Here is a 26,385-nt window from a genome sequence, read left to right as displayed (position 1 = left end):
GTGCTTCAGGCAAAGGCCCTGAGGTAGGGGGTGCTTGGCATTGTTTGAGAAACAGGGAGGGCCATTGTGGCTGGGCAAAAAACAGTAAGCAAATGGCATTTTGTTCCTTTTTTATGGCTGAGTAATATTCCATTGTATGTATGTGCCACATCTTCTTTATCCATTCCTCTGTTGATGGACACTTAGGTTGCTTCCATGTCCTGGCTATTGTAAATAGTGCTGCAGTGAACACTGGGGTGCATATATCTTTTCGAATATTACTCAGCCATAAAAAAGAACAAAATAATGCCATTTGCAGCAAAATGAATGGACCTAGAGATTGTCATATGGAGTGAAGTCAGACAGAGAAAGACAAATATCATATGATATCACTTATATGTGGAATCTAAAAAAAAAAGGGTACGAACGAACTTACGTACAAAACAGAAGTAGAGTCAGAGATGTAGAAAACAAACTTATGGTTACCAGCGGGTAAGGGGGAGGAGGGATAAATTGGGAGATTGGGATTGACATATACATACTACTATGTATAAAATAGATAACTAGGGCTTCCCTGGTGGCGCAGTGGTTGAGAGTCCGCCTGCCGTTGCAGGGGACACGGGTTCGTGCCCCGGTCCAGGAAGATCCCACATGCCGTGGAACGGCTGGGCCCGTGAGCCATGGCTGCTGAGCCTGCATCCGGAGCCTGTGCTCCGCAGTGGGAGAGGCCACAACAGTGAGAGGCCCGTGTACCGCAAAAAAATAAATAAATAAATAAAATAAAATAACTAGAACCTGCTGTATAGCACAGGGAACTCAATACTTTGTAATGGCCTATATGGGAAAAGAACCTAAAAAAAAGAAAGAGTTAATATATGTATAGGTATAACTGATTTACTTTGCTCTACACTTGAAACTAACACAACATTGTAAATCAACTATACTCCAATAAAAATTAAAACAAGACAGTAAGCTACAGAAAGGTTGGAGAGGGAACAGGGGTCCTATCCTGTAGTGGTTTTTCCTCCTGAGAGGTGATTCCACGTGAGAATCACCTTGGAAACGGGGCTGCCCACCAGACCAGTGATTCTCGGGCTTGGGGCCAGGTGTTTGTAATGCAGCCAGGGTTGAGAAACACTGGTGGCAGGTCTTTGGACCATTTTAAGGACTTTGGCTTTTACTGTGAGTGAGATGGGAAGCCATTAGAGGGTTTTGAGCAATGTTCCACCTGATTTAGGTTTTATTACTTTAAAACTCTATATTATGAAATTTTTTAGACATACAAAAAAGTAGAAAATACAGTCTCCTATACCACCATTTTCCCACCCACTTCAGTAGCAACCTCATTTTGCTTTACTTGGTTTATCCTAACATCTAGCCCCCTTTTTTTTTTCCTGGAGTATTTTAATACTAGCTTCAGTTTTTAGAAGGATCACTGGTTTCTGTGTTGGGAAAAGGCAAGGCAGGGCAAGGGCAGAATATAAGTATATCTTCCATGGATTTTTTTCTCTGAATACACAGTTGACCCTTGAACAACACGAGTTTGCACTGCGAGGGTCCACTTATGCTTGGATTTTTTTGCTAGATACATGTCACGATACTGCACGATCTAAGGTTGGTTGAATCCAAGGATACAGAGAGCTGACTGTGAAGTTGTACTTGGGTTTTTGACTGCTCAGAGTATTAGTGCCCTTAACCCTCATGTTGTTCAGGATTCAACTGTAGGTAAATTTTTAAGCAAAAATTGAATTGTGCTGTGTTAACAGTTTTACATAAACTGTTTTCACTTACTATATTGGACACCTTATGTCACTGAATATTCTGGAACTTTGTTTTTTAATGGCTACATAGGATTCCGTTATGTGGATCTACCATGGTTTATTTGATCTTATGTCATTAGATGTTTTAATTTACAATCTTTGCTTATCATAAACAGTGTGGTGATACATCCCTATAGCTAAATCTCTGCATATATATATATTATTTCCTTAAGGTAAATTCCTAGAATGGAATTGCTATGTCGAAGAATATGCACAGAAATTTAAAGCTTTTGATATGCATTGTCAAAGTGTTTTCGGAAAGCCTTTACTAATTTATACCCCCATTAGGTGTTTCTGAAAGTGTCAGATTTCCTTAAACTCTAACATTGAATTTTTTCATTAAAAAAAAAAGGTTTCCTGTTTTGACAGGTGAAAAAATGATAACTCGTGGTTTTAATTTGCAGTTCTTTGATTCCTAGTGAGGTTGAATTTCATTTCCATTTGCATTTTTAAAAAATATGCTTATTATATCATTTTCTAGCTGTGTGACTTTGGATAAGTCACTTAGGACATATGCTTTTGTACTATGAAATGGGTGTTGTATACCTGCTTCACAGAGTTTTCATAAACATTAAATAAAAGCATTTTTTATCTCTAGGTTTTTAAACTTTTTGATCCACAGTAGAAAAAAAAAAAAAAAAGACATCCTACTTTGTGACAAGCATATACAAATACGTAGCCAAAAGTTTCATGAAATGATACATATACCCTTACCAAGTGTGATACAGTCTGATGTTTTACATTCTCATTCATTTCTTAAAATGCCCATTAAATTAATTACAACCCTCTGGGTTGTGACCCAGTGTTTGAAAAACACTCTCATAAGCTCTGGAGTACTATATCTTGTCAGGTGCTCTTTTATCTTTAGTGATTATCTCTTCCAGGTAGCTCAGAAGTCAGTCTCCCTTTACCTCTACTAAATTCATTTTCAGAAAAGCTAAAGAGGAAACAAACAACCAAATCTAGCTTACTGTACTGTTGAATCAAATTTTTGGTCAGTGAAAAATGTTAAATAACTTCACAGTCAGAAAATGTGTTTGGGCTTTTGTGATACCATAATGACTGAATTGTTAACACAGTTGTGTAATAGATCTAATGCATTTGAGCAAAATACCACATAATTACAGGGATTGATTGTATTTGCAAAACCCCAAATTGGGACACAGCATCTGATAGTTTTGCCTATAATTTTTGTTACCTGAAAAGCCGACAAAAATGGAAAACATAAATCACATTTAGTTGTATTTAGTACAGCCTTTTTCAATGGAAAAATAAAACAGTATGAAAGCTAGGTAATCCTGAGATACTGGGAATGTGTGGCGACCATGCATAAAATACCAGATGCTGTTCATTGGTAGGACTTGTAGCTAAACTACTTGAGGACCACTCAGAAAAGAGATAAATCTAATTATTAGCTGTGACTAGAGGAAACTTGATCAGATGAAAGTGAGAATCACTTCCAAGCTTGAGGGCTGTTGGAATGAAAATTGCAGAGAGAAACAGAGTAGGAATGGACTGGTGGCGTTTTACTATTTGGAAAGCATCCAGGAGTTTAATGTATTTGAGAAGAGAATTGTGTTGTTACTTTTGACCTCTAGTTTAACATTAAATATGTTTTATCTGTTAAAATTATTTTTTGATGCTAATAAAAAAAATTTTTGATGACTCTAAGTTAAAAATTTGACTAATACACATTTACCATTCTCCTACTCGCCCCTCCACAAAGGAGAAAATTTTAAGGCATGTCAGAAACAATTTGGTACAAAAATATGAAAACTAAATTTTATACCAAAGAACTGTAGTTTACCTTTGAAAAATAGCAGAATATATATGCAATATCTATACTGTATTGATTTTTAAACATTAAATGTCATCAGATTTAGAAAAATAAGCTACTCTGCCTTTCTCTATGTTAGTGGGTGTTCACCTTAATTAAGTTCACCTAAATTCTAACATGTGGTTAGAATTGTATATATGAGATGTTTCCATGCATATAGTTTGAGTGATGACTTTGGATTCTGGTCTTTTCATTCTCCGCAGCCAAAATAGGGTTTTAAACAAGCTTAGGAATAAGGGTAGAAATCTTTTGGGCTCAAGTGGCCCAGAAATATGTGAAGACCTCCTTAGCCTCACTAGTAATCAGGGATGTGCAAATTCAACAATGGTGAAATACCATTTCATGCCCATCAAGTTGGCACAAATTACTTGGACCTTACCAAGTGTTGGGAGGAAATAATATTAGACTATTAAAGTATAAACTGGTACATGTGTTGTGAGAAGCAATACGGAAATATGCTATGGTGCATACCCCGTGACCAGGAATTCAGCTTCTAGTATCTCTCTTGCATGTGTACGCAAGTGAACATACAGGGTCATTGTTTGTAATAGTGCAGAAATTGGAACAACCTATATGTCTATCAGTAAGGAAGTGGCTACAAAAATTGTCCAGTATTTTCCACTTGAAATACAGTATGAGTAATACAGGTAATTTTAAATTTACAGTTTCTAAAAGGTAAAATAAATTTTAATATATGTTGACAATACAGTTGACCCTTGAACAGTGCTGGGGTTAGGGGGACCAACCTCCCACTGAGTCAAAAATCTGCTTATAACTTCTGACGCCCCAAAAACCTAACTACTGATATCCTATTATTGACCAGTACTGTTACCAGTAACAGTAATAGTTGGTTAACACATATTTTATATGCTATATGTATTATATAGTGTATTCTTATAATACAATAAGCTAGACAAAATAAAACATCATTAAGAAAATCATAAGGAAGTGAAAATACATTTACAGTATTGTATTTATCGATATCATTAAGTATATATCATCTGTTTGCAAGATGAATCACCTGTCAGTACCTACATCGATATTGTCTTATATGATACACAACAGTGTAGATGTTATATATATTGCTAACACTAGACATCAAAAGTGATAAGATAATGTGAAAAAGAAATTCATTTTTATTTACAGGTGTAACAATTCATGCATTGATAACGAAGAGGCAACAATGTGATGGCTTTATGGTAGCCCAGTGTTAATAATCAATACAATTGCTTCGCAGTAGCCTAGCCTATACACTAATGAATGAATTATTATAAAATATGTATGGCATACAGTATTACAGTCATATTCATAGTATAGTATTAGAAACATTGTTACCTTTTTTTTTTTTTTTTTGGCCACGCCGAGTGGCATGCGGGATCTTAATTCCCCCACCAGGGATCGAACCTGCACCCCCTGCATTGGAAGCATGGAGTTTTAACCACCAGACCACCATTACTTTTTTTTAAACTGCTTACCTGTGATGATAGGCTGATACACAGTTTCTCCAGTTAGCAGAGAGAGGGGCATACTGTACGGTAATGTAATTCTTTGAAAGCAAAGTTAAAAAACAGTAAGAAAACTAACTCATTATTAATTTTTTTTAGAAGATGTTGGGGTAGGGGTTTATTAATTAATTTATTTAGTTAATTTATTTAATTAATTAATTTATTTAGTTTCGCTGTGTTGGGTCTTCGTTTCTGTGCGAGTGGCAAGCGGGGGCCACTCTTCATCGTGGTGCACGGGCCTCTCACTATCACGGACTCTCTTGCTGCGAAGCACAGGCTCCAGACGTGCAGGCTCAGTAGTTCTAGCTCACGGGCCTAGTTGCTCCGCAGCATGTGGGATCCTCCCAGACCAGGGCTCGAACCCGTGTCCCCTGCATTAGCAGGCAGATTCTCAACCACTGCACCACCAGGGAAGCCCTCATTATTAATTTTATATTAAATATTACTCACCTTATACCTATGTGAGGATAGACCAGTTCAGATCATACACTTTTTCTTATTTTTTCAATTTTCCTAGGCTATGTGGTTTGTCTGCGAGTTTTTTCAAACTGTTGTGTAATCTGCAAAAAATTTTCTAATATAGTTATTTGAAAAAATCCGAGTGTAAGTAGACCTGCACAGTTCAAATCCATGTTCAAGGGTCAACTGTATATCCATATTTTTAACATATGTAAAGAGATTCAGATATTACATTCTTTTTTCATGCTATCAGCTGTGTATTTTGCACTTAGAGCACCTCTCAGTTTGGATGCTAAAATTTTTATCAAAAATACTTGATCTGAATTTAAATTTCATAAAAATTTCACTTGAAACAGTAGATTCACATATCCAAGTTGTTCCATACATGCTTAGAAGTATTTCAGTAACTGACTTACTTGAGTATCAATAAACTAATTCACTTTCTCAATTGCCCTAGCCACATTTCAGATGCTCAGTAGTCACCGTATTGAATAGTGGAGTTCTGATCATAGTGCCAACTTTTGCACAGCAGTTAAAAAAAAAAATCTACATATGCATAAAATAAAATGTGGCTGATTTAGTCAGATTTCTCAGTGTTAATAAGAATTCTAGAGAAATGGTGTGCAGTTTTATTGTTTGCTTTGAGCAATTAAAAATATTCAGAGTAATACAGGGAATAATGTAACATCTATGCAACCACTATTCAAATGTAGCAAATGTTAATATTTTGCCAAAATACCTTTGGATCTTTCTCTTCAATCATAGGTTTATTTTTTAGAGTGTTTGTTTGGATAGAATATGGATTGCATATTCACTTAGTTAGTTTGTAGTAAGTGTAAAGGAAGAGTACCTAAGAGTATTATTGTTCCTTGAAGTATTGTTGGTATTATAACTTAAATAATCTTTTAACATTTAATTCACTTAAAAAGTTTCTAGGAATTGGATGTCTACTAGAAAATTGCTTATTTTGGATTTTTAGGAATGTGCCATATATATTAACAAGAATTAAATTCTCATTAACAAGAGGCTATTTTCCTTAGATTTCCCTAGTGTATACTGTGAGTTCTCAGAATATAGCTTTATTTAGTGGAAATCAACTGGGAAAAGAAGAATGTTTAAAGTCTAGTGGAATTGAAAGTACAGTACTAATTTTAAATGTAACTGAGTTACCAGGAATACCTCCTCATATATTTTAAAACACCAAGTATTTTAGCAAATATAAATAGAGTTTTAAAAGGGGGAGTGGGCAGAGATGATGTCACTTGGAAGTCAATACTCAAAGGACCTAGCAAGCCAGGTCCTTTGAATACTGAAGATGTTGCTTAAATATATACATTGAGTGGGTTTACTTGCTCTTTCCTATGAATTTGAACATATTCCTTTGATCTTTTAAATGTAGCTACTGATTAAAGTGCCCAAGGTAAATAAGTACTGTAATCCCTTTTAATAACTAGTGCTGTGCCTTGATGAAAGGACTGAGACTGAGAAAAAAAAAAGAAAACTTAAAATGAAGGCTGTATATAAGGAGTATAAACAATGTTGTTACTGTTTGAAGTAGTTTTATAATTTAGTAATCTTAAACTCCAGATTGAAATTTTTAATTTATTTGGTTATATTTTCTTCAGATATGCTAATTAAATCAAATACCTGATGCCATGAAGATATTTCTGATGCGCAATTGTTATGATACAATGATTTTCTTAAAAAATCTTGCGTTTGAATGTGTAATTAACCAGTTCAAAGACCAAGGAATTCAGATCATACACTTTTTAAGAATTCTTCCAGAAAAGACGTTTTGTAGTTGTTGGTGTCACATTTTAAGTCTGTATACCTATGTTATAGCAATCTCCTTTACGATTTTGTTTTTGCTGTATAGTAACTTGGAAGTTTAAACAAACACCTGCTATGTTTTTGGTTCATCACTAGATGGCGCTCTTGTGGTACAACTATGTGTGCGGTAGCCATTAGTCGGATAAGCTTTGCTTGCCTCAGAGGAAGCATGTGTTATTTGTTTGTTTTAAAGAAAATTCAAAACGGATAAGTAATCACCTGTTAAACACATAACATGGTAATAGAAATACATAGCTGATAATATGCAGTCATAATCTTTGAGCCGCGTCAAAACAGCTGTTTTAGTCAGTAAGATTTTTCTTACAGGCCTGTGCTCGGAGAGTAGAGCTGGGTGGTGGGATAGCGGAAGTAAACCAATTACCTGATAATCCAGTGGAATTACACTTTATATTATTAACTAGTACAGGACAGTTCTTTTGAGGACATTCCAGTGCTTGAGCTCCAGCTTGCCTGAAGACATGCTGTGCCAGCTCATAATGGCACTGAGACTAAATTCTTCAGGCATTGCATTTGAGGTTAAATGGTCATTTGTGTCCATCCACTCCTTGTCTTATCCTTGCCCATGTCCTTTTGGCCTTAACACCTATTATCCTGCTTCTCTTCCCACTTCAAACTCCAAAGACCAAGCTAAAAGTAGAATGTTTTTTGTCTTACTTCCTGTGTATTTACTTCTAATGAAGGAAGGAAATGGACATACCTTCAACACTTCCAGAGCCATAGTTGGACACATTTGGAATTTCTGCTCCTGTCTTACTTTCCCTTTATTCCTCTTTATGAATAATAAGAATGCTTTCAGATGATGTCCTGTTAAGTTAGTTGAGTTCCAAGCTATTAAAAATTGTCACTTATTCTATGGTTCTTTGACAGTCTTCAAAAGTGGCCTCTAAAGCATTCTTTTCTCAGCATTAACTGTGATGTAAGTGTAGCTTCCTACACTGTGCCACTTAAGAAAATCTTTTAGTACTAGAACAAGTTTTAAAAGTCAAATAGTACTTAAAGGTTTGTAAAGACAAGTACTAGTTTCCTATCTCATCTTGTCCTTCATCTAGCCCCGTCCCCCCAGGCAACTGCTTTTACAAATTCACATTTTTATTTCTCTTGGTAGTTGTCTGCATATCTCTAATACATGGTTATACTGCTGTTTCTTGATTACAAGACTTGGATATTAAATCCTTATAGCAGAAAGTCAGTTGATAATGAACTTTTATGATTTCCATGTTTCTTCCACCCATCTCAATCAGTTAGCCTTATAAATTTTTCCATTGATTACTTCTACAGTATTAAATGGGGCCCTAAAAATCTAATTGTATGTGGATCTGTGTTACAAAGTTAATGAATGACCAGTGTGTGCTAGCTAGCCAGGAGAACTGGAAGACCACCAATCACATTTTATTGGGGAGCACGTTATTGCAGAATTTATTATATGTAAGCCTCTTTCCTCAATTGTTATTTGTGTAATTTTTTAAATGACAACTGCTTGGAACAACTAGGAAACTTGTTTTATCACATAAAAAGCCTAGAGGCTGAGTCATTGATTCAATGACATAATCAAGGAAACAGATTCCTGGTTTTTCCATCTGCTCTTGTTCACAATGTTGGCTTTGTTCTCAGGTTAGCTGCCCTCAAGGTCCTAAGACGACTCTTCAGACTCTTCAGGTCCAAGTGTCACTGCAAACACAGCGTTATTTAAGAGAACGTCCCTTTTTATGTGTGTGTGTTTTTGTTTGTTTGTTTGTTTTGTGGTATGAGGGCCTCTCACTGTTGTGGCCTCTCCCGTTGCGGACGGACGCACAGGCTCAGCTCCATGGCTCAGGGGCCCAGCCGCTCCGCGGCATGTGGGATCTTCCCAGACCGGGTTACAAACCCATGTCCCCTGCATTGGTAGGCAGACTCTCAACCACCGTGCCACCAGGGAAGCCCTTATGTGTGTATCTTTTTGTGAGTGTACCCAGGAGCTTCCAGCAAACTTTCCCTGATTATCTCATTAGCCAGAACTGCTTCAGAGGTCCATTCCTAAACGGACTTCTGGCAAGGAGAATGGGATTGCATTAATGATCTTAGTGAAGCTCACAGTCATGTGGAAGAGGGTAGAGAACAACATCTGAGGTGTGTTAGGAAGGAGCCAGGAGGAATAGTTGGCGGATGGTCAGCCAGCAATGTCTGTAGCAATGTCAAACTCTTAGTGGAAGGTATCATTTACCTTATACCTTTAACCTCTGCCAGGCTACTTTCTTTTGGAAAATTAAGTGGAAAGTCTGGCAATTGTTTGAAACCATAACTTTCTTCATATCTGCTTTGCTATGTATGTAGTATCAATACTTTTACAGAGTTTTAGCCCACGGTTAAGACCTTCAGAATTCTTCTTATACCATCTTCCTAGAATTATTTTATGAACCTTCTGGAAAACACTTCAGTAACCTCTTCTAACAGTAAGGTCATTTGAACTACTCATTGCCTTGACTTTTTTTTTTTTTCTTTTTCTTTCTTTCTTTCTTTTGGTTGCATTGGGTCTTCGATGCTGCTTGCGGGCTTTCTCTAGTTGCAGCGAGCGGGGGCTACTCTTCATTGTGGCATGCGGGCTCCTCATTGCAGTGGCTTCTCTTGTTGAGGAGCACAGGCTCTAGGCGGGCGGGCTTCAGTAGTTGTGGCACATGGGCTCAGTGGTTGTGGCTCACGGGCTCTAGAGCACAGGCTCAGGTGTTGTGGCGCATGGGCTTAGTTGCTCGATGGCATGTGGGATCTTCCCAGAGCAGGGCTTGAACCCATGTTCCCTGCATTGGCAGGCAGATTCTTAACCACTGCGCCACCAGGGAAGTTCTGTCTTGACTATTGATGTAAGAAATTACAAAGTAGATGATTCTCTAGGATTAAAGTGTGTGTGTGTCTCTCTCTGTGTGTTCTGTGTTTAGTTTTGTTTCTCTAAGCTAGTTTAAAGCATTTCATGCAAAAATCTATTTGCTTTCAAAATTGATTTTTAGATTAATGTTTAATTTCTTAGGAGAATTACTTTGTGTCATTATATCTGTTTAAGAAATAATACTGTAGTCATGACTAATGCCTCAATTTTGTATTATGCCATATATATATATATATATATATATATTCTAGTAACAGTAATGTCAATAAAGATGGTAGAATATACAGATTGGCTTTCAGTGAGATGTGTTTACCTCAAAATTTATCTTTTGATTCTCATATTGTGGTTATAAATGTAAGTCCTATGGGATGTTACTGTGTTACGTGAAGAAGAATTCTAGGATCATATCACTTTGCTGCATGCTAGGTTATTCAGGGTTAAATGGGTTTCTTTACTGCAGGACTTCTCAGAACCTTTAATATATTAATGTGCATTATAAATGTTTCAGAGTGGAACACGTAGGTGTTTGCAGAACTTATATAAGTATGGAACACTCAATTCTAGGACTTCTGTTCCATAGAGCATACTTTGGAAAATGCTGGTGTTTGATGCATTAGCTTTGTGTAAATTGTTATAAAGGAAGTAGTGTGTCTAACCTTTATTTATGAGTGCCATCCAGTTTATTTGGAAAAGTATTAGCACTTGAACACTTGGGATAATCAGTGTCAGATGCTTTTCAGATCCTTTAAGAGATAAGTGCTTTAAGATTTCGGGTATAGCTTCTCTACTGCTGCTTCTACAGCTTTTCTCTAAAATGAAATTTTTCCTCATGCTTAGTGTTGAAATGTACCTTTAAACAGACTAGTGATAAGCTCTCTTGATGATTCCGCAAACTTTTCACTCCAGACTGGTTTTCTCTACTGAGCTCCAAACTACCATTTTAAGTTCCCTTCCTGACAGTTTTACATGCAAACCCTGTAGGCATCAGAACTTGGTCAAAACTGAGCTCATCCTTTCCCTCACCATCCCCCCTGTTCCAAACTTTATTTTCTGTTTACCATACTGCCTAGTGGCACTGTCTTCTTTTCAGTCACCCAGACCAGAAGTCCAGGAGACTCAGATTCCTCCTTCATCTCCTACATCATGATTTCTTAACCTTGACACTGTTGACATTTTTGGCTGGATAGTTTTTTGCTGTAGGAGGCTGTCCTGTGCATTGTAGATGTTCAGCAACACCCCTGGCTTCTTCCCACTAGAAGCCAGTAGCAATCTCCCTCCGTTGTGCCCACCAAAAATGTCTCCAGACATTGTAAAATGTCCCCTTGGGGACAACTCGCCCCTGTTTGATAAACCACTGCCCTACATCCAAACTGTTAGTTTATCTTATTGATTCTACTTTCTAAATTTACCTTTAACCCCTCCTCATGTCTTCATTCCACTCCCTAACCTCCTATTCTTTTTATTTTTTTAATACTTGGTATCCTTTGTAAGGTTCTGACTAGTGTCCCTGTGTCCAATGTTGTTTCCCTTCAACCCACCCTTTTCAGTGCTACTAAATGTATCTTTCTAAAATGCAAAGCTGTTCCTATTTACATCTCTCAGTAGTTTCCAGTGGGTACCCTCATGAACTGGCTTCTCTATCTCTAGCCTCATTCTTCAAAGGCACGCATACTCACTGAGGTTCTTGCTACACATGCCTAAGTACTATGCCCTCTAACCACTGTACCATGGTTTCAGACTCTCCTTAGGCATCAGTTTCTCCACAGTAGCCTTTACCCACTTATTTTCAGAGACTCTATCATGGTGAAGGGCATTTTATTTGTTTAACATATCTGTCTTCCCTCACCAGACTGAACTTTTCAAGGGCAAAGACCATCTCTCTCTGTTTTTACCATGTAGTAGATATTCCATAAAAGAGTGAATCATCTGCTTGTATGCCCTGACAGATGTAGTAACATCCTCGTTACTTCTAGGAATTCTCTTCCCTGGGTATCACCTGTAAAATTATTTCCCTAGTCTTTATCATCCAGATGTTGATGGCTAGGCCTTTAACCACAGAGATCTTGAACTACAACTTTTTTTTTCTTTGAATTAACTATAACTTTCTTTAAGAAATCAGCTATTCAGAAAAGAATTGAAGAAAACAGCGTATTTAGTTGATGTCAGACGTCATTTGCTTGTAAAATAGCTAGTTTACCCTAAAGGTTTTTATTCAGAATGGAATTAAATTGTGTGGAATAATTGTGCAGATTAATTACACTGTGTGAATTAATATGGTGTGGAAAGTATTTATTGGACTCAAAACATCACATTTCCATTGAATAAGGATTTGATGATTGGTCATATAAGGCTTGCAAAAGCAATATCATTGTCTTAACAATCTTACTTTTTTGGAAAATACATTTATTAGAGCACATTCTTATAATTATCAGCCTACGCTATCTAGAAATTTATTCCCTTTCAAATGAAAAAAATATTATCAAGTCAATAGAGCCAAGAATGGCCCACTTCCCTTCCTTATGTGTCTTAAAAAATAGAATTTTGTGTGAATGAATTTCCCTGTGAATTGGAACTAGCTGCAATCACTGAACTTTAATTAAAAGGTGAAAAAAAAGAAAAGCGGAGGTTGCAGGGCTTTTGGACGATAACCCAAATGTAGCACCAGCCTTACTGTGAAAGTCAAGGATTGAGGATGGGGAAAGGGAATGAATAGGGCCTACTCCTAATTTGGAAGAATTCTGCATCCTGGCATAGCGCCTTGCCAGATTATTAATAATTATTTGCTGAATGAACCCATGTATAATAGCAGTTAACGCCAGAAGTGATGACTTTCTGCTTCATTTTTTAGGGAGGGGCATAAAATGTATCGCTCACTTCCTTTCAAAAGTGATTCTTTAATAAGAACAGTTGTTATGGTGGTTTCCAGAAATGAAACTGGGAAGAGCCCAGTTACATACAGGGAAGGTACCTCCCTTTCCTAATAGCTCTCTAAGGGCTAAAGTAAATCATAGAGACATATGTGACACCCAGCCCATTATTATTAATCTGAAGAAAAACTTTGCCAAAGACCAAAATTTGCCTTGCCTGTTTTCTAATTTCACTGTTTTCCATACTCTCTTTTCCCTTCTTTAAATTTAAAATTGGAAAACATTTTTAAAATTAAAAAATTTAAACTTACTTAATTTTAACATTACATATATAATACTAGTTAAAAGTCTCTTTAGGACCTTAAGCTGCTTTAGGAAAGAAAACTGTTATGTAAATGAAAGAAACATTTGGACTCCAAAAAAATTTTTGGTAAATGCTCTTTACAAGAGAATTCTTACTGAGAACTTGGAAAATTTTGCCTTATAATGCTTCTATCACATACAGATCATCTCATGCTTGTTTTTTCAGACTGTAAACAAAATCTGTAATGATCATATTTTGAATATATATTTTTGATACGTTTTGGTTCGTGAAATTATAATTTTTAAAACCTCTATTTATCTTTAAGGCCTTACTTGATCTAAGTAAAAGATACTGTGATGATGGGCTACTTTGTTTTCCTTATATTTTTCAGTATAGTAGAGATTATATTAAAAGTAAACTTTCCCAGTAAATTCTTTACCTGTTACCAGAATAATGTAGTTTTTAAATGGGTAAAAACTTTAACTTAGTGAGAGTCACACATAAGATACTTGTATTTAAACAGCATATCGTCAATTCTAATTATTTGCAGTGGTTTTGTTCTATAAAGGCACCACAAACACTGAATTAATGAGTGTTGAACCATTGTCTGGAGGGAAACAGTGTTAGATTCCTGTGAGCCTCTGGTCACAACATTTTCATCAGCCAATCAATAATAACCTTGTTTGATGTATGTTTCTATCTAAAGACACCCCATTTAATATATATTGTTGATTCATTACCATTGAACTCAAGGCCAGAAGCACTGTAACTCATGCCTGAACAAAACTTATGTAACATTTTTTCTCCATGAGGCACATCACAGTCTGCTTACATCTAGGAACAGACAGCACTCAGCACTGTGCTTGGGGGCCATTTGAAACAGTGAAAGCACCAACAAAAAGCACAAAAATGCAGACTTCATGGTGCTAAACAGATTGCAAAAAGAACACTTGTTTATAGTATGAGAGCTGAAGCAAGAGGGCAGAGTGCTACCTTGATCAACCTCAGGTGGAAAGGTACATGTCAGGTCACTGGAAGAGACCAAGGAAGTACCTCAAGTATGGATTTTGGGGTTACAAATGCATTTTACTGAGTAGGCAAAATCACAGATACAGAATCTTCAAATAATAAGGATTGACTGTAATTGTTTTAAAGAAGGTTATAATACTGAGTATTCAAATTTAAAAGAAAGTTTCTCTTATTTTCAAGGATGTGGGAATTTTTGGGTAAGTGGAATCATACAGTTTTCATGTTCTATTGTCCAGTGGAATAAAAGTGGCTGCTTTCATCCTGTCATTTTGTTTTCTCCCCTACAGGGAACAACCCATCTTCAGCACTCGAGCTCATGTCTTCCAGATCGACCCAAACACAAAGAAGAACTGGGTACCCACCAGCAAGCACGCAGTTACTGTGTCTTATTTCTATGACAGCACAAGAAACGTGTATAGGATAATCAGTTTAGATGGCTCAAAGGTAAGTTACATTTACATTAAATAACCTTGCTGTTTTGCTTTATATAGTATACACTTCAGTTTTATTCAGAAGATTTTTATCTTCATTAAAATAAAATATTTTCTTTTGAGCTTTAAAAACTTACCTTTTAAAAAACAAAATTGATCATTTTTAGGGTAGCAACTTTTTCATCCCCTAAATTACATGGATTAACCACCTTATATATATATTGAGTTACATGCCAAAATATTCTACAAATTTGAAGTCAGTTTATTTGATAAATATTCGTTGCATATCTGTTGTGTCAGGCACTGTGTTAGGTGCTAGGAATATATTTTTCAACAGAATGGACACAGTTTCTACTCTTGGAGCATGTAATCTAGTGAGGAACTAGACTTCTTTTCAGATATACTTCTATAGTCTAGTAGGCAGTTCAAAATCCCTAAATCATAGGAAGTCTTTCAATATTAAGTTCAGTATTCAATAATAAAGCTGACATCCATTATTCAGAAGAGAAGCGTATGGACAAGACCTGTTTTTATTTGTTAGGAGAGGCAGATAGTAAAATGTTTATGAGCATGGACTGCCTGGGTTTCTCTCTCAATTCTACCATCTATGAAGTTTTTGATTTGGGGCAAATTATGTGTTTACTTCTCTGAGTTTCATTGTTCTCACCTCAGTAGTAGTTGTAAGGATTGAGTTAGTATCTGCAAAGCACTTGGTTACCTCAGTGCCTGATGGAGTATACCCTTCAATAGGGGGGAAGTTCCATTTTTTCCTCAATGAATTTTGAATAATACATGTAGATAATTCTTAGGAAATTTTCACAGTTCAGTGTAGAGTTAAGACCACAAACTCTGAAGCTGGACCGTCTGGTTTGAATTTTTACTTTAATACTTACTAGCCATGTGACCTAGAGCAAGGTACTTAATGTCTTCATGTCTCAGTTTTCTCATCTGTAAAAAAGAACTAATGTAAATAACTACATCATTACACCGTGGGATTATTGTGAAGATTAAATAAATTAATTTAGGCAAAAGCACTTAAAGCGTGTATAGTAATCACTATACAAACACTTACTGCTATTGTTATTATTAATCAGCTTTTTTTTTTTTAAAGATGTTGGCGGTAGGAGTTTATTAATTAATTAATTTATTTTTGCTGCATTGGGTCTTCGTGCGAGGGCTTTCTCTAGTTGTGGCAAGCGGGGGCCACTCTTCATCGCAGTGCGCGGGCCTCTCACTATTGCGGCCTCTCTTGTTGCGGAGCACAGGCTCCAGACACGCAGGCTCAGTAGTTGTGGCTCACGGACCTAGTTGCTCCGCGGCATGTGGGATCCTCCCAGACCAGGGCTCGAACCCGTGTCCCCTGCATTAGCAGGCAGATTCTCAACCACTGCACCACCAGGGAAGCCCCCAGCTTTTAATTATGTATTGCCTAGTGGTTTGGGGGAATAAAAGATAATTTAATTTAATGCTGAACTTTCAGTCTGTTTTTTCTATGTGCTCATTCCTTATCTCCTTAACTGGATTATAGGACCCCAGGGGCTATGTGCACTTTGTCCTGTACATAAGTGACTAACATGTATTTATTTGAATAATTGATCCTCTTTTCATTTTTACTCAGGATTTATAGGACTTGGGAAATAGCAATAGTTAATTTATCTGAAGCTTTTTTTAATGAAGAACAATTTTGCCACATTTTGTAACTGTTTAGTGAAATTAACAGATATTAATTATTATAATCTCTGACCCTAGAGTGTTAATTTATTTCTTTTCCCTGACTTGAACCTTCAATTCTCTGTAATTTGTATTTCTCTCTTGGCCCAAACCATGGATAAGATGTGGTTTTATTAGAGAGGGCAGTTAAATGATATATAAAAGTAAAGTAGGCCCAAGTCCATTGTGATTAAATAATCCTCGTGTGTTTTTCTCCTGAAGCAGTATGAACTATTGCTTCTGTCATTTCCATTTTTGAATATACTTTGTAGCTTGTAATTATTAGGCTCTTATGTAACCCTTGTGAAAAAGTTTTTTTGTTTCTTTTAATAAAATCTACTCTCTGTACTGGAGTTATATTTTCTATAACATTTTCCATTTTCTAGTTACTTTTCTGAACTGATGCTATTAACTATTGCAGTTTCCTGCAGGAGTAGTTTTTTGGTAAGCAGTAGTGGTTTATTTGATGCAGCTAAATGGGTGCGTTTCTTTTCCCCACCCTCACTTCTGTTTCTGCACAACATGATGAGTTGGGAAAACCTTAGGTGCCCCTGATTAGAAAACATCCATTTGTTCTCACTTAAGGCCTTTTCTGTGCATGTCAGGTTTGCTTGAAGGTTTTCTAATCCTGCTGCAGAGATGTCAGTATGGCCGAGGGCCAGGATCAGGGCACTATATGGTTGGTAATGACACAGCATTTCTACTTCTTTTCCTTGAAAAGACAAGAACTATGGGATTGAGAGACATATTTATTTTAAAGAACTAAAAATTTTTTAAAATGGATTTATAGTAGCATTCTATTTTAAGAATTCTAATAAATAATTTTAAGTGCAGAATCATCTATTATTTTAAAGTTTTATTCACTGATTAAAGAATCCCAAAACAAGTCATATGGAGGCAAGGAAAGGTTCAGAATGGGGATTAAAATGGAACTCTTAAACATAAACACAGAAAGAAGTTAGTCTGAAATAGCCAAACCAGAAGGTCACTGACCAGCAGCTCATGAGTCACACCTTGTACGTGCCTTATAAAGCCCGTGGTCGCCTCACTATGTGAGAGTTGTTAGGGTCACCTGTAAGATGCCCATCTCTCCTTGGAAACACTCAGATCCCAGCTCACATGTACATGTACCCTCCTCAGGGAACACTCAAGGACCACCAAATCTAAAGTAGTTCTGGCCAGCCCTTGCCTTTCTGCCTCTCAGTCTTGATCCCATCCTGGTCTGTGGTCTTCACAGCACTTACCACTCTCTGAAATTTCATTGGTCAGCTACTTGTTTACTTGTTCAATGACTGACTCTTCTTGCTCTAGAATGTAATCCACAGTTACGTTGCTTCTCACTGTTGTATCTCAAGTTCCTAGAGTTGTGCTTGGCATTTAGTAGGTATTTGCACACGCGAAAAGTTGCATATCCAAACGAGTCCTTACCATTCGTTAGTATATTCTTTCTCACTCAGTCTTTCATGCATGTTAGCAGTTGTTAGCTACATTTTACAGGATCTAAAATGACATGCCAGGAAAAAACAGCTTTTGAACCAAAGGGTAAGGCAGTATATTAGTGTATAAATTTTGTCGGAGGTGAAAATGCTTATAGAGAATAAGGGCTCTCATGTAACAACAGATAACATGTCTACTGTCTGTGAGAGAAGGCAAGCCACCACTCTCTTACTGTCTACTTTAGTAGGACAAATGTCTTACCTTCATTATAACTTCATCAATACCTGCATAGCTCATAAATATTTACGTTTATACTGTTGTTCATGTGGTGTACAGATTTAGCTTTGTTCTGGAATGCTTGATTCTTATTCCACATTTAATAGTTCACCAAATAACTGCTTATGGATTTGATAATGTATCTATTTTTATTATTACTGGGATCACTTTGTAATCTCAATCTCAGTTACAGAGTCATTAGACTACTTAACTAAAACTGATTCTAAACCTTAACAGTACTGGCAGAGGGGATGAACGAACTGAAATTAAAGTGTTAAAGAGTAGTTGAACTTTATTAAAGTGATCAGCAAAGTTAATATTTAATAAAGTACTAAAAAACTAGTTTTCTAAGAAACTATGTTATAAACAGAAGTGATAGTGATTCTCATTACCATGATTTTATACGACTTTATATGTAAAGAAACAAAGTGTATATTTAAGGGTTTGTTTTTCTCTTGAGTAAAGGGAAACTTACTAAAGGATTGAAAGTCTTTTCTGTATCACAGTATATTTCAGGTAAGTTGGCCTTAAGAAAATTCTTGTTGATGGATTTTAGAAAATAGTGATCAAATAGAAAATTTGTTCTATTGCTGCCTTAATTTTTGAAAGATTCTTTGGAGAGGGGTCCTTACTTTTTAAATAAACAACTATTAAAACCTACTTGCTTCTGGTGAATATCATCCAAAATTCATAGATATTGATCCTAAATGTTCAAAGAGAAGACACTGACCACATTAAAAACTCTTTAAAAGTTTTTGCATCACAGGAAAACTTATTTTGCTTGTAAAGTATTGAAATTTATAGTAGAGTGCCATTATACTTATAGTTTTATTATTACCATATTGCCACAGTCACTTATAATGTTAAAAACTGTTTCTCTAACTCTCTTTATATATTTAACATTGTGGCTCAATAGGAGTCCTGAGTTTTTAATGTATCTGAATAGTCCTGTGCTTAAATGCCTATTTGCGAATTTTTGGCTGGTTACTCATACTTGTTTTATTTTTCAGGCAATAATTAACAGCACCATCACCCCAAACATGACATTTACTAAAACATCTCAGAAGTTTGGCCAGTGGGCTGATAGCAGGGCAAACACTGTTTATGGACTGGGGTTCTCCTCTGAGCATCATCTTTCGAAAGTAAGTTAAATCATAAGATCTGAGTGGGAATCTACATCTTCAAATCAGACGTCTTAAATATATAATAGAAAATGGAGAGTATAAAATGTAGGAGAAATTTCTTTGGTATTTTCAGAACAACTGTAGTGACAGCAGAGCAAGAAGTGAGAGATCAGTGGATCCCACTGTCAGTTGGAAACGTTGTATACATTAAAAACAGTCACCATTGATTGAGGAGGGTTTTTGTGGTTAACTAGGTTTGATAGGAAATAAAATGTGGGAATTATCACTTCAGAATGGACTTTGCTCGGGAGTTAGCACCCTTGGTTGATGTTCTGTAAGATAGGTAGACACCAAACGCTTCTGAATTGTGAAAACTCAAGCTGATAGTGATATTTCAGACATAATAGCAGGCACATATAAGTTACTGTTTAGGAAAGTGGTGCTTTGTCTGGGTGAGAATTACTCTGAGCTCTCTGATGCAACACAGAGTAAGATCTAAGAGACACCGTGAGGAGTTCTCGGAACTGACCAAGTAAATTACTGTTGCTAGAATGGCTGATAAAATACAGAGCATCACCAGGCTGAATACTGGAAATAAAACAGTTTTCCTGCATATAAACAAAAGCCATGCAGTGTTCATACCAGCAGCATCTTGAGTTCTTGTGGATGTCACAAAGAAAGAGTTTATAAGGAAAAAGAAACAGTCTCAGGATAACAAGATGATCAAGGAGATGAGGATTACTCACTTTTACCCTTCACATTTGATGCTCACCAGACACAAAGAGTTATGCTTAAAACTCCTCTGTTTGAAGCATTCAGTTAAAAGAATAACCCTACATTTGAACCATATTTTATGTATGATTTGGTATACATAGGATCTGATGGCTTGAGAGTTGAAATAGCTCAAGTGCAGGGTAATCAGGCTCTTGTTAGATATACACTGTTAATACTTAAGTGAAACCTAAGCTGTTCGTTATAGAAATCATTGAGATTCTTAAAAATTATTTCTTTTAAAAAATCTTACACTTTTGTGAATATTTATTGACTTGAAGTTATAATTAGATAGCTCAGTAGTTAAAATAATCTTCCTTTCCTTTTGTTTTAGTTGTAAACTTTCCTTAACACTGTTGTTTTCAAGTGCTTTTGTTATCTTTTTGATATAAATTAGAGTTAAAAGCTCAATTTTACAACTATTTTAACTTTTGTCTTGATGATTATAAGTCATTCTCTGTAAGGTGATTAAAACAAACAAGTGTTAACTGATTTCATTTCTCTTACACCCATTATATCCTCTAAATATATTTCTTGAGTGTGGTAAAGTTATAAGTTTTAGACTTAAAGTATTTCAACATAGCAGGGACACAGGCATCGAGATAAGCATTGTCCCTCCATAAACAATCCCCTTAGGAAATTACACATTTAGTCTAATATTTTTGCCGTTACTCAAACCTTTTTGGAAATTTTCTTTTGCAATTGTCTATTAAAGCCTATAGCAAAAACATTAAAACTATAATTATATTACACTTGCTGAATTTCTTGACAACAAAGGAACTAAATTGTGGATTAATTTCTCAAACCTGCATGAAATGATTTCTGAGCCTAAGTAATTTTGACTATATTAAGTTGTTGTTGTTTTTGTACTACATCTTTCAAGTTACTGGGCAGATAGCTAATGTGGCAAAGAAATAGTTTATTAAATTCTGTCACTCATATTGTCTCCTCTTATCTGATCTTTTTTCTAAGAATAGCTTTTATAGTTAAAGAATTTTATTTTTCCTCTTTAAAGTTAGCATATGCTTTTGACCAAACTGGTAACGAATTCTAGTATTGTATTGTGAGGGTGGATTAACCATTAGGAAACAACTCAGTAGCTCCTGGAGCCAACTCTATAGTTTGTTTATTCACTGGACTTGGCTCTAAGAGCTTATGATCAGTCTCTTCAGAATGTTTTGGTCCAAAGATCACAAAATCATGACTCGTTTTCTAAGCTACCTTGAAGATTAATGTCGGTGCTTTGTAAACTGTAAGGGACCCAAAGGAGTACATAATCTTTTACATAAGTGAAGCAAGCCTGTAAATATTCTGGCTCGTTTTGTCACTAAAATCATACATGAAATGAAACGTTGTAAGAGTTTGGAGAAGGCTCTGAAGGCAATTCTAGGCAAGGTACTCTCAAAATATGAGAGAGCAGCAGCATTGAAAGAAATTTCTGGTCTCCTAAGGTTGATGTATGAGGAAAATTTCAACTATGCTTGGATTGTTAGAGTGCTTACCAAGTTGTATTTTGTTATCATGGAAACCTAAACCTATAAAAATTAGCAACAGCATGGGTCTTTATGAAGTTGAGAAGAATTTTAAACACTTACTACTTTGGAATGCCAAATTAGTGTAAGAAAAACTGTGTGTATTATTTCAAATTACATAAAGAGAAATTAATTATGGTTTTGCTTTTATTTCAATTCCAACAATGTGAATGAGACCTTTTTAGCTCTATATTCAGACTTTTTTTTTTTTTACAGCAATGAGATATTCTCTTTAATTAGATAAGTATAATAATACAGATTCAGTTTCCTGATCTACAAGTTGTAGGTGAAGGTAACAGTGTTTAAGAAGGAAAGTTGTAATAATGACAACTTTAATTTTGACCGTCCTCCGTCTCCCTATTGGCAGGTCAGAGTATCATGAGCCTTTCCTTACAAAGCTTTCCTTCCCAAGATGGCAATGAAATCAGGGTTGGCTTATGGGGTTCGAAGAGGGACCTATAATTTCATATTTTTATTGCTAGCTATAACAGATGTTTTGAGTTGCACAAAGATTTTAGATTTTTTTAATTTGGTTATTTTGTAGCCTTGCCTTATTCTCTCTGAGAACAGTGGCAGACTAGTTTCCACTTCCAGTTCATAAATAGATACTGTTTGTGGCCATGACATTTATTTGATTACCATGCGTTCCAAAGAGTAGCATTTCATATAAAGTAATTTTTTTTAATTGTTACCAAGCTTAAAGACCTTTGTGGGGTCCTGCTTTTCCTTTCTGCTGCTGTGCATTAGCTGTTTAGGAATCTTTGGAAATGAAGTTTTAGTAATGTCAGTTAGTGACAGTAGTAAACGTTGCTGTTTGTACTGCTGCAAATAAAATGCCTTACATAATACAAGAGTTTATATTCTAGTAAAAGTTAAAAGCATGCTCCAAATACAGATATGATTACGAGTGGACACTTAAGCGATTTAGTTTTCTCCATGAGAAACAAACATAGCACGCCCATCTTTACTGATTCCACTCCCAACCTGTACCCCACACCTTGGTCTTGGTAAAGTATATCCGAACAACCAAGGAGAGACAAAACTAAGCTAGCTGAAACCAAATTCTAACTTAGTTTTATCATGATTTTTTATTTTATTTTATTTTTTCATTTTTTTGCGGTACGCGGGCCTCTCACTGTTGTGACCTCTCCCGTTGCGGAGCACAGGCTCCGGACGCACAGGCTCAGCGGCCACGGCTCACGGGCCCAGCCACTCCGCGGTAATGTGGGATCTTCCCGGACCGGGGCACGAACCCACGTCCCCTGTATCGGCAGGCGGACTCTCAACCACTGCGCAACCAGGGAAGCCCTATCATGATTTTTTTTAATGAGATCTGTCAGAGTACTTATAGTGCGCAGATGTTTGATATTAGGTTTATTTTCCTGTCATTTTCATATTATGCCTGTAATTGATTTGAGAGCTAAGTTGCCGTGTAAGAGTCAGTTATTCCATAAAATGGAAGAAAACTAAGATAAAAGTGGGCAATTAAGACGTATTTTTATTTGATTAATGTATATAGTCTTTCTACATTCAGTTTGCAGAAAAGTTTCAGGAATTTAAAGAAGCTGCTCGACTAGCCAAGGAGAAATCACAAGAAAAGATGGAACTTACCAGTACACCTTCACAGGTGGGTATCTAATTTCTATTCTTACTTATAAACCTTGTTCATTTTAGATGGTATCCTTTATGCCAGAGATAAATTTAGGAAAATAATGGCAAAATTAAGGTGATTGGATTCCAAAGTAGACATAGAAATGCACCCTTCAGTTAATCCATACTAGTGGAGAAAGGGTTTTTTCCCTATATACCAATGTGTACAAGAATCTCAGGGGGAAAAATCTGTTTAGTAATTAAAACTCAGTTTTTTAATGTGCATACAACTTAAAAACCATTGTATATAAAAAACATAGATTGCCCTATTGTTTGTATTCTGTGTTCTGTGATGGTCAGTCGGGTGCAGCCCCGCAAGAGAAGACATAGCAGAGGCTTGGGAAAACAGAAGTTTATTGTCCTCACAGGTCCTAGAAACAGGAGGCATGACACACCTCTGCGGGGGCACCAGGGATGCCTCAGAGTGGTCAGAGGGCAGAAAGCAAAAGTGCAGGGGAACACCAAGGCTAGAACCTGTATTGGGGTTTCTGTTGGGAATGGCAGGGCAGGGTGAACAGTTTAGGACTGGCTAGCCTGAATGATTTCAGTGGGCCGTAAACTATAGAATTAGTTCCTAGTTGCCTGGTATCTGGCTCCTTAGGTGATTAAGGCAGAGGAATATTGTCTCCTGGGATGGAGGGGCCAGATAGAGGAGGTATGGCCTGGAGTGGTTATTTTGCATATCAAAGCCATGCTCCCACCTTAGCCCCCTGCTATCTCTAAGAATTGGCTAGCCAGAAAGGTTTTTTAAGATGTCAAAACATCACAATATACAGAAAATAAAAATATATAAACAATATAGTTTGTTCTACCTGATTTTAAGGTGTGTTTCAATCTGACAGTTGGGACATTTTACATCTCAGCACTGAGACCCAAAGGTTGTAGGTTTTAAAAAAGTATCCCTGAACGTAGAGATTCCCCAGGTGACTTGGAAGGATGCTATCTGCAGGGTCAGCCCTTTCGGTTTGAAGTGACCCTCAAATCTTGGAAGCAGGACCTATCCTTCAATCCACTGATCCAAGCACTAGGATGCAGTGGTGGAAATTTCATTCTTGGAGAGGAAGATATTTCTAAATGAATCACCTGATATGAAACTATTCTACAGCCAAGTGGATGAAAGGCTCTTGCTGCTCCAGCCAGGAGTCAGGACTCTGCCTCTGAGGTGGAAGAGCCAACTTCAGAACACTCGTCAAGAAGAGACCTCCCAGCCCCACATAATATCAAACGGCGAAAATCTCCCAGAGATCTCCATCTCAACACCAGCACCCAGCTTCACTCAACGACCAGCAAGCTACAGTGCTGGACAACCTATGCCAACCATATAGCAAAACAGGAACACAACCCCACCCACTAGCAGAGAGGCTGCCTAAAATCATAATAAGTCCACAGACACCCCAAAACACACCACCAGACGTGGACCTGCCCACTAGAGAGACAAGATCTAGCCTCATACACCACAACACAGCCACTAGTCCCCTCCACCAGGAAGCCTACACAACCCACTGAACCAACCTTAGCCACTGGAGACAGACATCAAAAACAACGGGAGCTACGAACTTGCAGCCTGCAAAAAGGTGAACCCAATCACAGTAAGATAAGCAAAATGAGAAGACAGAAAAACACACAGCAGATGAAGGAGCAAGATAAAAACCCACCAGACCTAACAAATGAAGAGGAAATAGGCAGTCTACCTGAAAAAGAGTTCAGAATAATGATAGTAAAGATGATCCAAAATCTTGGAAATAGAATGGACAAAATGCAAGAAGCAGTTAACAAGGACCTAGAAGAAATAAAGATGAAACAGACAATGATGAACAACACAATAAATGAAATGAAAAATACTCTAGATGGGATCAATAGCAGAATAAATGAGGCAGAAGAACGGATAAGTGACCTGGAAGATAAAATAGTGGAAATAACTACTGCAGAGCAGAATAAAGAAAAAAGAATGAAAAGAACTGAGGACAGTCTCAGAGACCTCTGGGACAACATTAAACGCACCAACATTCGAATTATAGGGGTTCCAGAAGAAGAAGAGAAAAAGAAAGGGACTGAGAAAATATTTGAAGAGATTATAGTTGAAAACTTCCCTAATATGGGAAAGGAAATCGTTAATCAAGTCCAGGAAGCACAGAGAGTCCCATACAGGATAAATTCAAGGAGAAATACGCCAAGACACATATTAATCAAACTGTCAAAAACTAAATACAAAGAAAGCATATTAAAAGCAGCAAGGGAAAAACAACAAATAACACACAAGGGAATCCCCATAAGGTTAACAGCTGATCTCTCAGCAGAAACTCTACAAGCCAGAAGGGAGTGGCAGGACATACTGAAAGTGATGAAGGAGAAAAACCTGCAACCAAGATTACTCTACCCAGCAAGGATCTCATTCAGATTTGATGGAGAAATTAAAACCTTTACAGACAAGCAAAAGCTGAGAGAGTTCAGCACCACCAAACCAGCTTTACAACAAATGCTAAAGGAACTGCTCTAGACAAAAACACAAGAGAAGGAAAAGTCCTATAATAACGAACCCAAAACAATTTAGAAAATGGGAATAGGAACATACATATCGATAATTACCTTAAATGTAAATGGACTAAATGCTCCCACCAAAAGACACAGATTGGCTGAATGGATACAAAAACAAGACCCATATATATGCTGTCTACAAGAGACCCACTTCAGACCTAGAGACACATACAGACTGAAAGTAAGGGGATGGAAAAAGATATTCCATGCAAATGGAAACCAAAAGAAAGCTGGAGTAGCAATTCTCATATCAGACAAAATAGACTTTAAAATAAGGACTATCAGAAGAGACAAAGAAGGACACTACATAATGATTAAGGGATCGATCCAAGAAGAAGATATAACAATTGTAAATACTTATGCCCCCAACATAGGAGCACCTCAATACATAAGGCAAATACTAACAACCAT

The 26,385-nt window shown here is 36.7% G+C and overlaps 1 protein-coding gene across 1 annotated transcript in view; it reads left to right on the top strand.

The window, feature by feature from the left end:
- HOMER1 (homer scaffold protein 1) overlaps window positions 1-26,385 on the top strand; it is a 130,411-nt gene that overhangs the window by 30,778 nt on the left and 73,248 nt on the right. The window contains exons 2-4 of the mRNA XM_007471969.1: window positions 14,796-14,952; window positions 19,373-19,504; window positions 23,324-23,416. Of these exons, the coding sequence (XP_007472031.1) occupies window positions 14,796-14,952; window positions 19,373-19,504; window positions 23,324-23,416 (382 nt within the window). The remainder of the gene's footprint in view (window positions 1-14,795; window positions 14,953-19,372; window positions 19,505-23,323; window positions 23,417-26,385) is intronic.

The sequence above is a fragment of the Lipotes vexillifer genome, unplaced genomic scaffold (genome assembly GCF_000442215.2).
Source record: "Lipotes vexillifer unplaced genomic scaffold, Lipotes_vexillifer_v1.1 scaffold83, whole genome shotgun sequence".
In the NCBI taxonomy this organism is placed as follows: domain Eukaryota; kingdom Metazoa; phylum Chordata; class Mammalia; order Artiodactyla; family Lipotidae; genus Lipotes; species Lipotes vexillifer.
This window is presented reverse-complemented; position numbering and strand designations above follow the sequence as displayed.